The 12,924-nt window shown below is 51.3% G+C and overlaps 1 protein-coding gene across 2 annotated transcripts; it reads left to right on the forward strand.

Moving 5' to 3' along the window:
- Positions 1–621: 621 nt before the first annotated feature.
- LOC120307260 (FXYD domain-containing ion transport regulator 6-like) lies at positions 622–12,687 on the forward strand. 2 transcript variants are annotated; one of them, XM_039341807.1, is made up of 8 exons: positions 622–1,093; positions 9,341–9,408; positions 9,668–9,706; positions 9,812–9,886; positions 10,403–10,439; positions 10,538–10,587; positions 10,920–10,957; positions 11,289–12,687. In XM_039341807.1, exons 2-7 carry the CDS (start codon positions 9,348–9,350, stop codon positions 10,940–10,942), a joined length of 285 nt encoding a protein of 94 aa, XP_039197741.1. In that variant the 5' UTR covers positions 622–1,093; positions 9,341–9,347; the 3' UTR covers positions 10,943–10,957; positions 11,289–12,687. The 2 variants fall into 2 exon arrangements, with proteins under 2 accessions (XP_039197741.1, XP_039197740.1); XM_039341806.1 differs by having other exon boundaries at positions 631–1,093; positions 10,917–10,957.
- Positions 12,688–12,924: the final 237 nt, after the last annotated feature.

A 12,924-nucleotide genomic window follows, 5' to 3' on the forward strand; every position in this document is an offset into this window, starting at 1 on the left:
AGTCCACCAGCTAGGTCCTGGAGAACAGGAGAACTGCAACTGACCAGCGGCGGGCACCTCAATCTCAGGCTTTAGAGGTGTGGGGGGAAAGGATTGAAACCAGCAGATAGAAGAACCCAGGCAGTCAAGCTGCACCCCAGTTCACCCTCCCGTTTGCTTTTGGGACCTGACAAGCAAAGGCAGAGCCTCTGTGTGGAAAAAAAAAAAGACTGCGGGACTGCAGAAACGAAGTGGCTTCAGTATAGTGGATGCCATGGGCAGGGCCACCACGAGATTTGTGTTCCAGTTGCCTTTCTTGCACAACCCAGCAGTGGGATCATCCAGGTGACTGGGATAGGTTCTGACCCACCTGGAAGCTATAGTTTGTTGACCTGCATGGTTGGCTCAGTGGTACCTAGATGAATTAACTTCCAACACTAATTGGATCAGGGCTGAAGGGCTCCCTTTTATGACTCCTGGAGATTCCAAGCCAGAGGAGGCAAGCTTCCCAGCCCAGGCACGGGACCTCTCGGGCCTCTCCGCTGTCAGATAGCACAGCTGGCAACAGGTGGACTCAAAAATCCAGTTTTCTCTCTAGGTAGAAAGCTGCTTCCCCTTCCCCGCTCCAGGAAGGGCCCCATCCGCAACGGCAGGGACCCGCGCACCGGAACAGTTCCCAGCGAAGAGGAGGCACGGAGGGCTGTATCTTGGCTGCCCGGCCCTCCTTCGCCAACCCGGCTGGGAGACCGGGGCTTGCTCGAGAGCCTCGGCTCAGAAGGCCTGGGCGAAAGGGCTCCCGGTGCGGCCGCACGTGCTGACATCACAGGCGTAGGGAGGGAAGGAACCCCGACCCCGCCCGGGCACGTCGAGCGCAGCCAGCAGCCGCCCGCCTTTCCTCCGGGCGCGCGCCTAGGTCTCCACTTTCGCCTAGCGCCTGCCTTACTCCCGGCCGAGCGCGGCCATGCCCGAGCCCCTTGCACGCCCAGCCCTTGCCAGCTGCGAGGAGACGCGGGCTTGAGCCGCGCCACAGTCGGGAGGCAGGAGACGCCCAACCTGGTGCGCGGGTTTTCCCTCTGCGGACGCCGCCTGCCCGGGAAGGACGCCCGAGGGGAAGGTAGGAGGCGGGACGGGAGGAGCCAAACGGCCGCACCGACGGCCTCTCCCCTTCTTATGCTCGGCTGGTCGAGGGCTCCGTGGCTGGGTGTTCGAGGAGTCCTGCGTCCCTGGGAGGCGGACGGGCGGCCCCTCTGGGCGGCGGGGGCCCTCCGTTTCCCGAGACCGAGCGCTTCGGACTCCGGAGATCCTCTCTGCAAGGGGAGGGGTCCGGGGACAAGAACCATCGCGGCTCCACGGAGAAGCGGCTTCTGAGCACGTGCAGGCCGACCCGCAGTCCGCTTGTCGAGCACAGCCGGGCGGCGAGGGGCGGTGGACTGGTCGGGCGGAAACGCTGTTCTTCCGCACCCCGCCCTTCTGGGTTGCTGATCGCGACCTCCGCCGGCGGGGAGGCGGCGCGCGTGGGTCTGTCTGGCGCGGCCTCCCGCCCAGACTCGCAATTGGCTTTCAGGTTGCCGTGTCAACCGCGGGCTGGCACGGCACTCTTGCGCGGGGTTGCCTGGTTACCGCTCATCTCCCTCCATGGAGCGCGGGGCTGCCCCTCCCCGCCCGTCTGCCGCGCCGTGACCGGCGGAGAACCGCGCGCTCCTCCCCGCCACAGCTGGGGCGCCGCGGCGGACTCTCGTCCGCCCCTTGGAGTCGCGCTGCTCGGGCCTGGGGAGGCTCCTGCTCTCAGCCCGCGGCCCCCGCGCCACGACTCTCGGAGACCCGGGCGGGTCTCTCTGGCGCGCCTCGCTTCCTTTCGGCCAAAAGGGCTGCGAGCCCCGGCGGGCAGCTTGGCGGGCGGGTCGCGCTTTGTTTACCGGCCTTGCGGGGCGGGACTGACATCGGCCGGCGCCGTTACGCGCAAAACATCTCGGGCAGCCCCCCCCTTCCCATCGTGGCGCAGGCGCAATTTTGGCAATGCCGGGTGGGGGGAGAAGGCTGGCTGCGTCGGGCTTTTCGTTGTTCTCTCTTCTATATTTGGAAATAAACACCGTCCCCTCCCCCCTCCAAACAGTTGGGAAGCAGCCGTGGCGCGAGGCGCCCACCAGCCAATTCGCTTGGATGCCTAACCAGAAACGGGCGGGTTGTTTCGTCGGGCTCTGGAATGAAAGGAAGGACAGGCGCCGCCCTGCGAGGGGGGCCCAGAGGGCGCTTGGAGGTTGGGGGAGAAACTGTCAAGGTCGTGCAGCTCTGCCCGGCCAGAACTCTCTCACTTCCACCAGGTGGCCTTGCAAACATCTGGGGGGGGGGCTGTCATTACAAGACCACAGCCTGAAGGAAGTTGGCCTCAGTTAAGAAGTGAATGGATGAGAGCTGGGCCTCCTCTTGAGACTCCTTTGGTCTTCACCCATGGAAATGGCTGTGGGGGAGCTCAGTGAGATTTCTCACACCCTCCTTTCTTCCAAGAGGCTCTTACTGATGAGAGATGCACTTGCTTCAGACATGAATGGCACTCTGCCCTCTTTACCTGTGTCCAGAGGACCCCCGCAGCCCACCAGCTGCCACAATTCTTGAAAGCACAGTATGAGTCGGACCCTTCTTGACCTCTGCAGCACTGCCTGCCAGACAAATGGGAGGGCAGCTCTTTTCTGATCATCCTCCTGGTTTTGAAATAGTTGCATGTGTGCAGTAGTTAATGCCAACTGCATGATAGATTTTTAATCTGCTTTGTGATGGTTCTGTGCATTGGCTTAAGAGGGCTGTTTGGTCAGGGACAGGCTGGGAAGCCACCTTTCTGGGTCTGTCAGTTTCCTAAACAGAGATTTCTCTGTCTAACTCTGCTTCTTGGCCCAGTGATGGTCCTGATCCAGAGGGAGTCAGGTGCATCTATCTGGGTTACAATACTGTGGCAAGTTCCCAAACATGACTGAGTTTAGCTTATTCAACTCCTGCAGTTCAGTATGTTCAAAGATCCCAGTCCACTGGCTTGCTCAATGCAATCATGGTTAACAAAACAGTACATGGCTTTTTGCTTTGGTCTTGAGCTGGTTGGCAGATAGATAGATAGATAGATAGATAGATAGATAGATAGATAGATAGATAGATAATCTTTATTGTTTTTTTTACTGTGGGCACAATGGCACACAGAATGGTTGCCTCTCAATGTGAGAATGTATTCTAGACCACAATCACCTTGCATAGTGAGGGGGAGAAATTTATCTGGATGAGGCCTTTCCTTGTGGCCTCACTATCCATGTGTCAGATCAGTTAAAATGGGGAGAGAAACTGCTGATGAGGATTTTGGTGCCTGAATGATCAGTATGTAAGGTGTTTTCCTGACTTCTATAACATGGGAGGAGAATTTTATTTATTTATTTGTATCTTGATTGTATTTGTACAAATATTTTTACAAATAACTCAAGATGATGAACAAATCCAACATATCTTCCTCCTATTTTTTCCACCAAAACCACGCTGTGAAGTGAGTTGGACTGAGACTTGCCCAAAATCACCTAGCCAGCTTTCATGACTAAGGCCAGACTAGAACTCAGTCTTATGTTTTCCAGTCTGGTGCCTTAGCCACTAGACCAAACTGGCTCTCACTGAGGACCGAAATGGCTAAAAATGTGGGCCAATGTGGCCGTGAGAACCATTAGTTGCTCTTGTTCTTCTTTCTGGCATTGGTGGGGTAGGATGGAGGCCAAACAGCCACTGCTTGAGAAGGAGGCGTTCTTCTCCCTCTTGCTAGGACTCCTGCAATGGAGTTCCTGTTCCCTCCCATGAAAGGCCTGCAGATCTTGCTCCAAAAACCCCATAGCTTTGAAGCCTCTGGAACAAGACCCTGAAAATGCTTCTCTTGGTTGGTTTTGGATCCTTCTGCAGGATTCAAACTGAGTTAGCTTTCAGGCTTGTGCTGGAGCCCCTCCCCAGGGCTCTAAAGACACACTCTGGAATGAAGGCGAATCTACACATCCCAGAATAACTTTGCAGGATCCAATCTGGATCAGTCACTGGGACCAGAGGTTTGGTCTTCCGAGCTTTAGGACTCCTGGTGGAGCCCATCCTGAGGGAACGTCTCTCTTGCAGCTTTTGGCTGTTCTCTGCGTGGGGTATTTATATAGTGCCTGGTTGTTTGTGGCTTTTCTGAGTTCCCTGAGGATGAAAGCTTGAAAGAATAAAACTTTGATCCCAGAGACAGATTGGATCCTGCAACATTATCCTGGGACTGCTACATTGGCTTTCATTCTCTGCCATGCTGGCAGATGCCTCCCATTCCTTCTAAGGTGGATAAGTTACCCAGACAGTGCTGGAGCTCTCAGCCCCACCTCCTGACAACTGGGGTTACTTGGGAGGTCTGGCAGCTCAGCAGGGCCTCTATGTTTAGAAAAGGCATTTATCCTTTGAGACCTGACAAATAATTTGCAGCCCTGTTGTTGAGATGAATTGTCAATTTCTTTAGCTGGTGAGGTAGCAAATAGATGTTTTTGTACCTGCCTACTCTAGGGGACAGATAAAGAAAAAGGAACATGTAATACAGCAGAGGAGAGAATTCTTAATGATTAATTCTGGTATGCCAAGGAGAACCCATGTGACGTTTCATTTATATGGCTAATGCCATAATGCTATATGTGGGGTTCAAGAGAGCTGGGAAGAACTGGCCACGGAGGGCAACCTGTGGCTCTTGGGGGGTTCTGGAGTCTGCTTGGGATTGCCAGGCCTCCGGGCTGCACCTTCTTTTGGCCTAGGGCAGGGAAAAGGAGGTGCACCTGAGCAGCGCCATGATGGTGCAGCATGGTGTTTTTGCACCTGCTCCAATATCCTTCTGGGCAGGGAGGCAAGGTCTGCAGCAAGGACTTGGGGGCAAGGCAGAGACCCCTTCTCCTTCCAGTCTTCCTTCTGCCTGGTTCTTAACTCAGGGTGTGCTGGGCTACTTGGCTTGCAACATCTCACCTTGGAGTGGTGCTAAAAACTGATAAATGAAGAACTCCCATCATATATCCATGTGGCCACTCTGTGAATCTGATGAAGTGCTTGGGAGCTGATAAAAGCTTGTGCCTTTTAAAGAAATTTGTTATTTGGAAAAGCTGCTGTCAGACTCCCAACCTGGCTCTTCTTTTGTGATGACCCCAGGAAAGACCACAATCTGCTTTCCGTTCTGCAGTTTTCCCCCTTGGAGACTGTCTTGTTTGCCGCTGCACCAGAGACAAAGCAGCCTATCTTCTGCTTTTCAGATATTGGAATGTTGCTACCAGATCTTCCCTTAACCATGTCTAGACAGAACATCCTAGAAGGCTCACTGTCCCTCAGCTGGTCCTGGATTTCAGGTGCATCTTAGTTGGTGTCTCTTCCTGTAATCTGGACATCCAGCTTCTGTTACTGCGAGCAAAGGTCACACAACCACTAAGCATTGCTGGAAGAGTTTTTGTTTCGAGATGAATAGATTTCCTTGCAAGTGCACCCATCTCTCTTCCTCCCCACCTCCAGCTTCTTCCATTCGAAAAACAAGATTCAAGTCTTGAATCTTCTTCACAAAGTCTTTGTAATACTTATAAAATCACATTTATCTCTTCATATGCTCATCTTTTTTTCTTGTTCAAGTTTCCTCAGAAACTGCGTTTCTACGCAGATTTTGGAGGACTTTCACCTGAATTTACCTTTAAATGATCAAGGGTTAGGATTTTCTCAATTTGAACACTATTTCCCTGACCATAAATTGATAAAGGCCTAAGGTTTTAGAATTTACTCTGTTGCCCTTTCTAGACTCTTGAGCATCGCCAGCCCTTTCCCTGGGACCTGCAGAGATGTGTCTTGAGCATAACATGGTTCACTTCCCTACCTCTATTCTGAGGAATAAATTCTGATGGTGGCAATCAGTGTGTGGGAATATAGGTCTTTTTATAGGGGAGGAGCCCTGACTGCCATTGAGTAGAATCGCTGGCTCAATTTACCCCGATAACACAGTGTGGATTACCGTATTTTAGGGCTTCGCATACCTTTTACAGCAAAGACTTGGTGTTCAGTAAAGACATGACACAGAACACTGTTTTAATGTTGTTTGTTTAGTCAAAATCTGTTTATTTATTACAAGTAGCCCTTGTTTACAGACCACGCATTTGGCAACTGTACAATAGTGCTGAAAAAAATAAATTTATACCCAATTTACAACTATTTATGACCTTCACAGCATCCCTCAGTCTCGTGATTTCTATTACATTCAGTATGCAACCTGTGTTTTTGTTTTCCTCTCCTTGCGGAACTTCTGATGTGTACCAGAGAGTAATCAAGCATCCCAGTGCTCCAGGGAGGTGGGAGCAGGGTAGGAGGCAAGCAAAAGCAGAAGGTAGGAAGCCGACTCATCTTGCCTTTTTCCATCGGAGAGCACATTCCCAGTCATTGATTTCCCACATAGCCAACTCTTTGCTTAGCATTAGGGTGATCCCACTAGGGTTGTTAAGCGAGGACTACCTGTAAGAAGATGTTGATGAAGGTCTGGTCACTTCTGGGGGTCCTCAAGGATCCCAGGGTCCCAAAATATTCTGTTGCAGCTGAGCTGTTCATACTTGCTGGGAGCCATTTGGAGAAGCCGTACCCTCCCGGATTGGATATCCGGCCCTTGGAGTCTATCTACGACCGGAATTCCCAGGAAGCTCCGCAGCCCCCAGGCAAATAGCCTAGGCCAGTTTTTCTCAACCTGGGCAGTTTTAAGATGCAGGGACTTCAACTCCAGGAATTCCCCAGCCAGGAGTTGAAAGTTGTTGGGGTTGAACGCCACTCTAGGCTGATAGTTGCTGATCCAAGGACTGTCATGAATCAGTCAACCCTTTTTTGAAGCCAGAGAAACTGTTATCCAGCATGACACCTCATGGTAGCAAATTCCAAAATTTAATTATGTATAAAAAAAAATCTGAAAGTGAGTTGAGTGGTACCTTAATCTGACAAACAAATAAGAAATAAATAAGAACATCCTCTGAAAATTTTAGCTTTTGTGGCAGTCATGTTTACACAGCCCACTACTTTTTCCCAAAAAGTAGTGTATTTAGTGATACACAAAATTGTAAAAACACGTATTTAAGGAAGCATTCCCTGTTTTCTGTTGAAAACTATGCCATAATGCAGAGTTTCCCATTTCCTCTTTAGCTTCCAACATAAACTGCCCAGTGGACTTCCAGCTATGATTCGTCCAAGGTTTCTGGGAGAAAAACAGCAGCATCCTGGAAGGATGGAACCCTGGGTGCTCTGTGGTTAGACGTGCAGCATTGCAGGCAAACTGCCCACAGCCTGGAGTTCGATCCCGATGGGCTCAAGATTGACTCAGCCTTCCATCCTTCTGAGGTCTATAAAATGAGGATCCAGACTGCTGGGGGCAACACGCTGATTGTAAACCACACAGAGAGTGCTGTAAACTGCTGTGGGGCAGTATACAAGTGCTATTGCTGTTGGTATCACCCAAAGTCAGTTACTATTGTTTTTAAGAAATTTTAAAGACTACTTTTATGAACATTTCCCCTGATGAAATGTTCCAGAACAATCAAATGTTCCCCCACTCCTTTGTGCCATTTTGGAAGAGCCTGTCCACCAGCAATCAGCACCTAAATGAGCATACATTAATTCCAAGATTAACACCAGACCAACAATCGAACAATACATCAATCAAGAAACTATCAAATAAACCAACAATAAACAGTCCAACCAAAGAATCTCTTACTCCCACCAACACTGACAGAGCAAGCCACTAGAACATAAACTGAGAGCAAATCCCATTACTTACTAGTACTGATGATGTTATCTAGTTTGGGTGATGAAACAACTGCAAGAAAACAACTGAGCTCAGAGAGCGCCAAACTCCTTCATTTCAACCCCGAGCTGCAAATATTCCCTTTATAGGAAGGGTGGGTCAAATGAATAATTGAGTCAATTAAAGATTGTTGCTGGGTTCCCCATCACCACCTATGAAATGTGCCCCAGAGCTACTGCCTCTTAGCCCCATTACACAAAGAACACTTGCTGGAGGCTAAGGATAGAAGCAGCCACAGACTTTTCAGGCAGTCCCCAGTGTGTGTGTGTGTGTGTGTGTGTGTGTGTGTGTGTGGTGTACTTTGGGAAAGCCCTTGTGCCGTCCCCTTCCTTGGTTGTCTTGCAGCTGCTGAGGCTGCTGTGCTGAGCTGTGGACTGAACTTTGGGTGGGGATTCAGAGGCAGGCAGGCAGACAGATGGAGAAGCAGAATCTGCTTCTTGCTGGGCTGAGAAATGACCTGGGTCTGGAGAGAAGTGTCTTCTGGAGGATGCCTCTCTGTATATAGAAATCTCTTTGGGTGGGGGTGGCTGAGGTTTGGGTCCCTGCCTTGCTGAGCCAGGAGACTTCTGCAGGAGGAATGGTGGCTGGTGGGGAGAGCCCCTGGCCCACGGGAACGGCAGGAGAAGAAAGCCGGGTGCTCTCCCTGGACCTGGGATTCTCTGCCAAAAAACTTGAGCAACAGACTTCCCTCAGCCTGAGCTGCAAGCCAGTCCATCTTGTCATGATCCAGCCAGATTGGTTTCTTAGCAAGAGAAGATAGCACAGAAGTGAGCTGCGCGGACAGGAGATCACAGTTCTGCAAGCTGCAGGTGATCCGAAATAAAGTTGTTGTTGTTAACTGCGAAGTCGTGTCCGACCCATCGCGACCCCATGGACAACGTTTCTCCAGGTCTTCCTGTCCTCTACCATCTTCTGGAGTCCATTTAAATTCACACCTACTGCTTCAGTGACTCCATCCAGCCATCTCATTCTCTGTCGTCCCCTTCTTCTATTGCCCTCAATCTTTCCCAGCATTAGGCTCTTATCCAGTGAATCCTTCCTTCTCATTAGGTGGCCAAAGTACTTGAGTTTCAACTTCAGGATCTGGCCTTCTAAAGAGCAGACGGGGTTGATCTCTTCTAGGACTGACTGGTTTGAACGCCTTGCAGTCCAAGGGACTCTCAGGAGTCTTCTCCAGCACCATAGTTCAAAGGCCTCAATTCTTTTGCGCTCAGCCTTTCTTATGGTCCAACTTTCACAGCCATACATTGCAACTGGGAAAACCATGGCCTAGACTATACGCACTTTTGTTGGCAGGGTGATGTCTCTGCTTTTTAGAATGCTGTCTAGATTTGCCATTCTAGATTTAGAATGCTGTCTAGAAATACAGTCCCCACAGGCAAAGTGCAGCCTGGATTGTGAGGAGGTTTTGGAAAGTCCACCTGATATTCTGAGCCCAGGAACCCTGACTATACTTGTCTCCTCTCCTGGATCTCTGAGAAGTAGGTCCCCAGGCTATCTGATGTGCTCTCTTTCTGTCTCCTGCAGCACAGCCATGATGGAAGGAAGCCTGCTTTTTCTCTGCTCTTTCCTGATTCCAGTGATCTTGGCAGAGGGTATGTATAGCTTGGGTGGGGTATGTCCCCCCAGAGTCTGTGCCTCAAGCTACTCTTGTGGCAACTGGTGGGAAGGAATAGATTTTGGTGGTTTCCTTGCATGTGCTGCGAAGTCAAAGCAGCAGGCTGAGGTCCAGGATCCAGCCCTCTCTGGCTGCGCTAGGCACGTGCAGAGGAGGAAGAGGAGGAGGACTTGTTCCCCCCCCCTTGGTTGCCCACAGAACTGCCACATTGTGGATGTTTTGTTTGCTCTTTCCAGTGACCGAGCAAGAGAAAGAAAAAGATCCCTTCAACTATGGTGAGACAAATACCTTTATTTGAGCCTGTCCAATATTTCTGAGCATTGCTGCCCCTTTGGAACTGCAACCCCACTTCCCTTTGGTCTTCCTCATTCCTCTCCCAGACTACCAGACCCTGCGGATTGGTGGCCTGACCTTTGCCGTAGTTTTCTTCACGCTCGGCATCCTGCTCATTCTGAGTAAGTGAACTGCACTCATTAAGGGCAGGAATGCCGTTTGCCCAGTGACAAACTGGTGCAGGAAAGGGGTGATGGTGCAGGAAAGGGGTGATGGCCTGCCTCACCTGGCCAAGGTGAGGCTGTGGCAAGAAGGGGACCCCAGGGGATAAAGTTTTCAGCACCCCCTTTGTACACATGAAAAGAAAGATGGAAACAGGAAGCAGCTGACAGCTACATCCCCTGGGCTGGATCTGCCCAAGTTGGCTTTGCGGGTGAGGCCAGAAGGTGCCACTGGCTTTGCTCAGGAGGTGCCCATGCCAGACTTGCCCTTGTCCAATGGAAGAGGAAGGCCAATGATTTGTGCACAAGGCAGCTGCTTTGTCAAGTTCCCTCACTGAGCTCGGCATCTGGTCTGCTCTGCCATGGTGGGAGACATTCCCAGGGTGCCAGGAGAGCCATGGCCAGAGAAGGCTTCTCCAATGTCCCCCACCCAGAGCCATCTCCTCTTGCTTCACTGTGCCGTGTCTTTTTCCCCAGGCAGGCGATGCAGGTGCAGCTTCAACACGAAGGCCAGGTGGGTGAGGTGGCATTGCTTCCTGGCTGCCCTTCTCCCTGTTGCCTCCCTGGGGAGTGGGAAGGTGGTGACACATCCTGTCTGCTCTTGCTCTGCAGGGCTCCTGGTGATGAGGAGGCACAGGCTGAGAACCTGATTGCTTCAAACGGTAAGGCTTGGCCACACCCTGCCCCCATTCAGGAGAAGGTTTTCTGGCCCTGAAAGGGGACAAAGATTTGTGGAGTCTATTAAGTCTTCTGCTTGCCAACCCACCCCCCCCACCCCCACCATGCTTGTGCCCTGCCTTCAGTGCCACTTGCTGGAGCAGGAGATGAGCTTGGGGTTGTCATGTAGTCTGGAAAGAGTGCTGCATTTGCACAGAAGGCGGTCTGGCCTTCTCGAGGGGGCTTCCCTTTTCCTGTGACTGGGAGGGGGGATTGGGCCCACCAGAGCAGCCCTCCTGTATGGGCCATGCATCAAAGGTGTTTTTTTTTCCAGCAGCACCGCAGAAAGCAGAGAACTGAAGCGAAGGTGTACAGGTGAGTTTTCAGAGAAGAAAGTATTTGGGGAGGGGAGGGGTTGAATGGCAGAAACGGAGCAAAACTTGCTAAACTGAAAATTCAGGGACTGTCCTGGGAAGAGGAAGAGGAAGAGCTGACTGTGGAAACCTGAGTGGACAAAGACAAAGAAGCCTTGTTTCTGGGCCTGAACTTTTTGCGAGATTTTCATGAAAAGTGATCTTTGCTTTCTCTTAAGAATGGCTACAATTGGCAAGCCTTTGTTTTAAATGTTTAAAGCCAGATGTACCTTTGTGTGCTGCAGAGGGTCTTTCTGTTTTGCCACTGTCTTCTTCCCCTTCTTCTTCTTCAGCAAAGGAGAGCTGACACTGGACCAGTGGATCCCAATGCAAACCAGATGATAAAGGGACATAGAAGTGATGGCCCCTGGTCCTCTAAGAGAATCTTGACATTTTGGTGTCCATGTTGACCTGTGTCCTGGAAAATCAGTCCTCCGCTTAACTATTCCCCACCAAATCCTTGTCTGATTACATAATGTTCATCTGTCATTACCGTGGTTGTGGTCTTGATATTGTCCTTGTGCAACTATCTCCTCTGTGCCCCTCCCTCTTCTCCCATGCTAGTTTGATATTCTGACCCTCCCAGGAGAAGACCTGGCTGTTGCTGCCTTGGTGTGCACAAAGGTTGTGGCTGCCCTCCCCTCCCCAGCTGAAACAAGAGGAGGGGAGGACAAGGCCTGTGGGGAGGGACCAGACTGAGAGAGGAAAGGGAGTCCAGGAATTTGGTGGTGTTCAGTCTTGGCAACAGCAGCCTGGGGGGGAGGCTGCTGTTGCCCTCTGGCCCTTCTCCTCCCCAGGTGGTGCCTGGGTCCCTCCAGAAGCTACTTGTCAGCAAGGCCATAGTGGTCTGTGAACGTGCCCAGTGTCTCTGAGGCCAGCCAGCCACAGGGCCAGAAAAGGCGTTGGAATGGGAGGGCTCTTCTCAGAAGTCTTCACTTGGCTCCCCAGGAGGCTAAGAGGGAAGTCTGGCAGTGTGCTTTCTTCTCTGGTAGAGATCTGCGGGGAGGGGGGGGGCAGGTCTTGTGAGCTCTTTTGCAAGGCTTTCATGGGGTGGGGTGATTCCTGTTACCATTGACTTGATTTGGATAGGGACATAAGTTCTGCCAAGCTCTCACCCCTGTGGATTGCAACACAATATCCTGCAAGATTTGGGTTCTTGCAAGTACAAGAATGAGAAACTCAATTCCAAGATGGTTTCCATTGGAAGTCCAGAGAGGAGCAAAGACCTCTTCCAGATGAGGGTGGGAAGTAGGGTTGGCCTGACCTTAATACCCCATTTCTCAGCCCTAGAAAGCCCCCCCCCCAAGGCTTCCCTGGTTACTTTTCATCTTCTGCAGCCACCTGGTCAGATGCCACCAGTTGAGGAGAGCAGAAGAGGAGCCAACCCCTTCCCTTCCTCCCCCTCCCCGTCCCCCTTTCCCTTTCCTTTCTCCTCCCCTTCCCCAGTCTTGTCTTTACTGTGGTTGCCACACCTTCTGTGTTGCCACGTGACTCTGTTATCTCTGTAGTGTGCAGTAGATAGCAACCATTGAAAACATCTGTGTACAAATGTTGTAATTCCAAAACTCAAGCCATGGTTGTGCATTCACTTGGTGTAGGCTGCTGTGTGGTTATGATAAAGGACTCCCACATGTTTGTGCTGTGTCTCAACTCAAGAGAAGCATCAAATAAAATATTGTTTCTATTTCAGTGCCTCGGTGTCCTCCTGCACTGCATGAGGGGTCCTTAGGAGGGCTCCCTGAATAAGGAGTTGTGTCTCCTGCACTTACAGTGCAGTGCCCCCCTCCCTTTTCCTGCTTGCAAAGGAGAAATGCAGCTGAGGAGTCTCTCCTTTTCTGTAACAATGACTGGTTATCTATCATCTCTCTCTATATATCATCTCTCTCTCTCTCTCTCTCTCTCTCTCTCTCTCTCTCTCTCTCTCTCTCT

This window comes from Crotalus tigris, unplaced genomic scaffold (genome assembly GCF_016545835.1).
Source record: "Crotalus tigris isolate CLP2741 ecotype Arizona unplaced genomic scaffold, ASM1654583v1 scf7180000017771.5222438, whole genome shotgun sequence".
Lineage (NCBI taxonomy): Eukaryota > Metazoa > Chordata > Lepidosauria > Squamata > Viperidae > Crotalus > Crotalus tigris.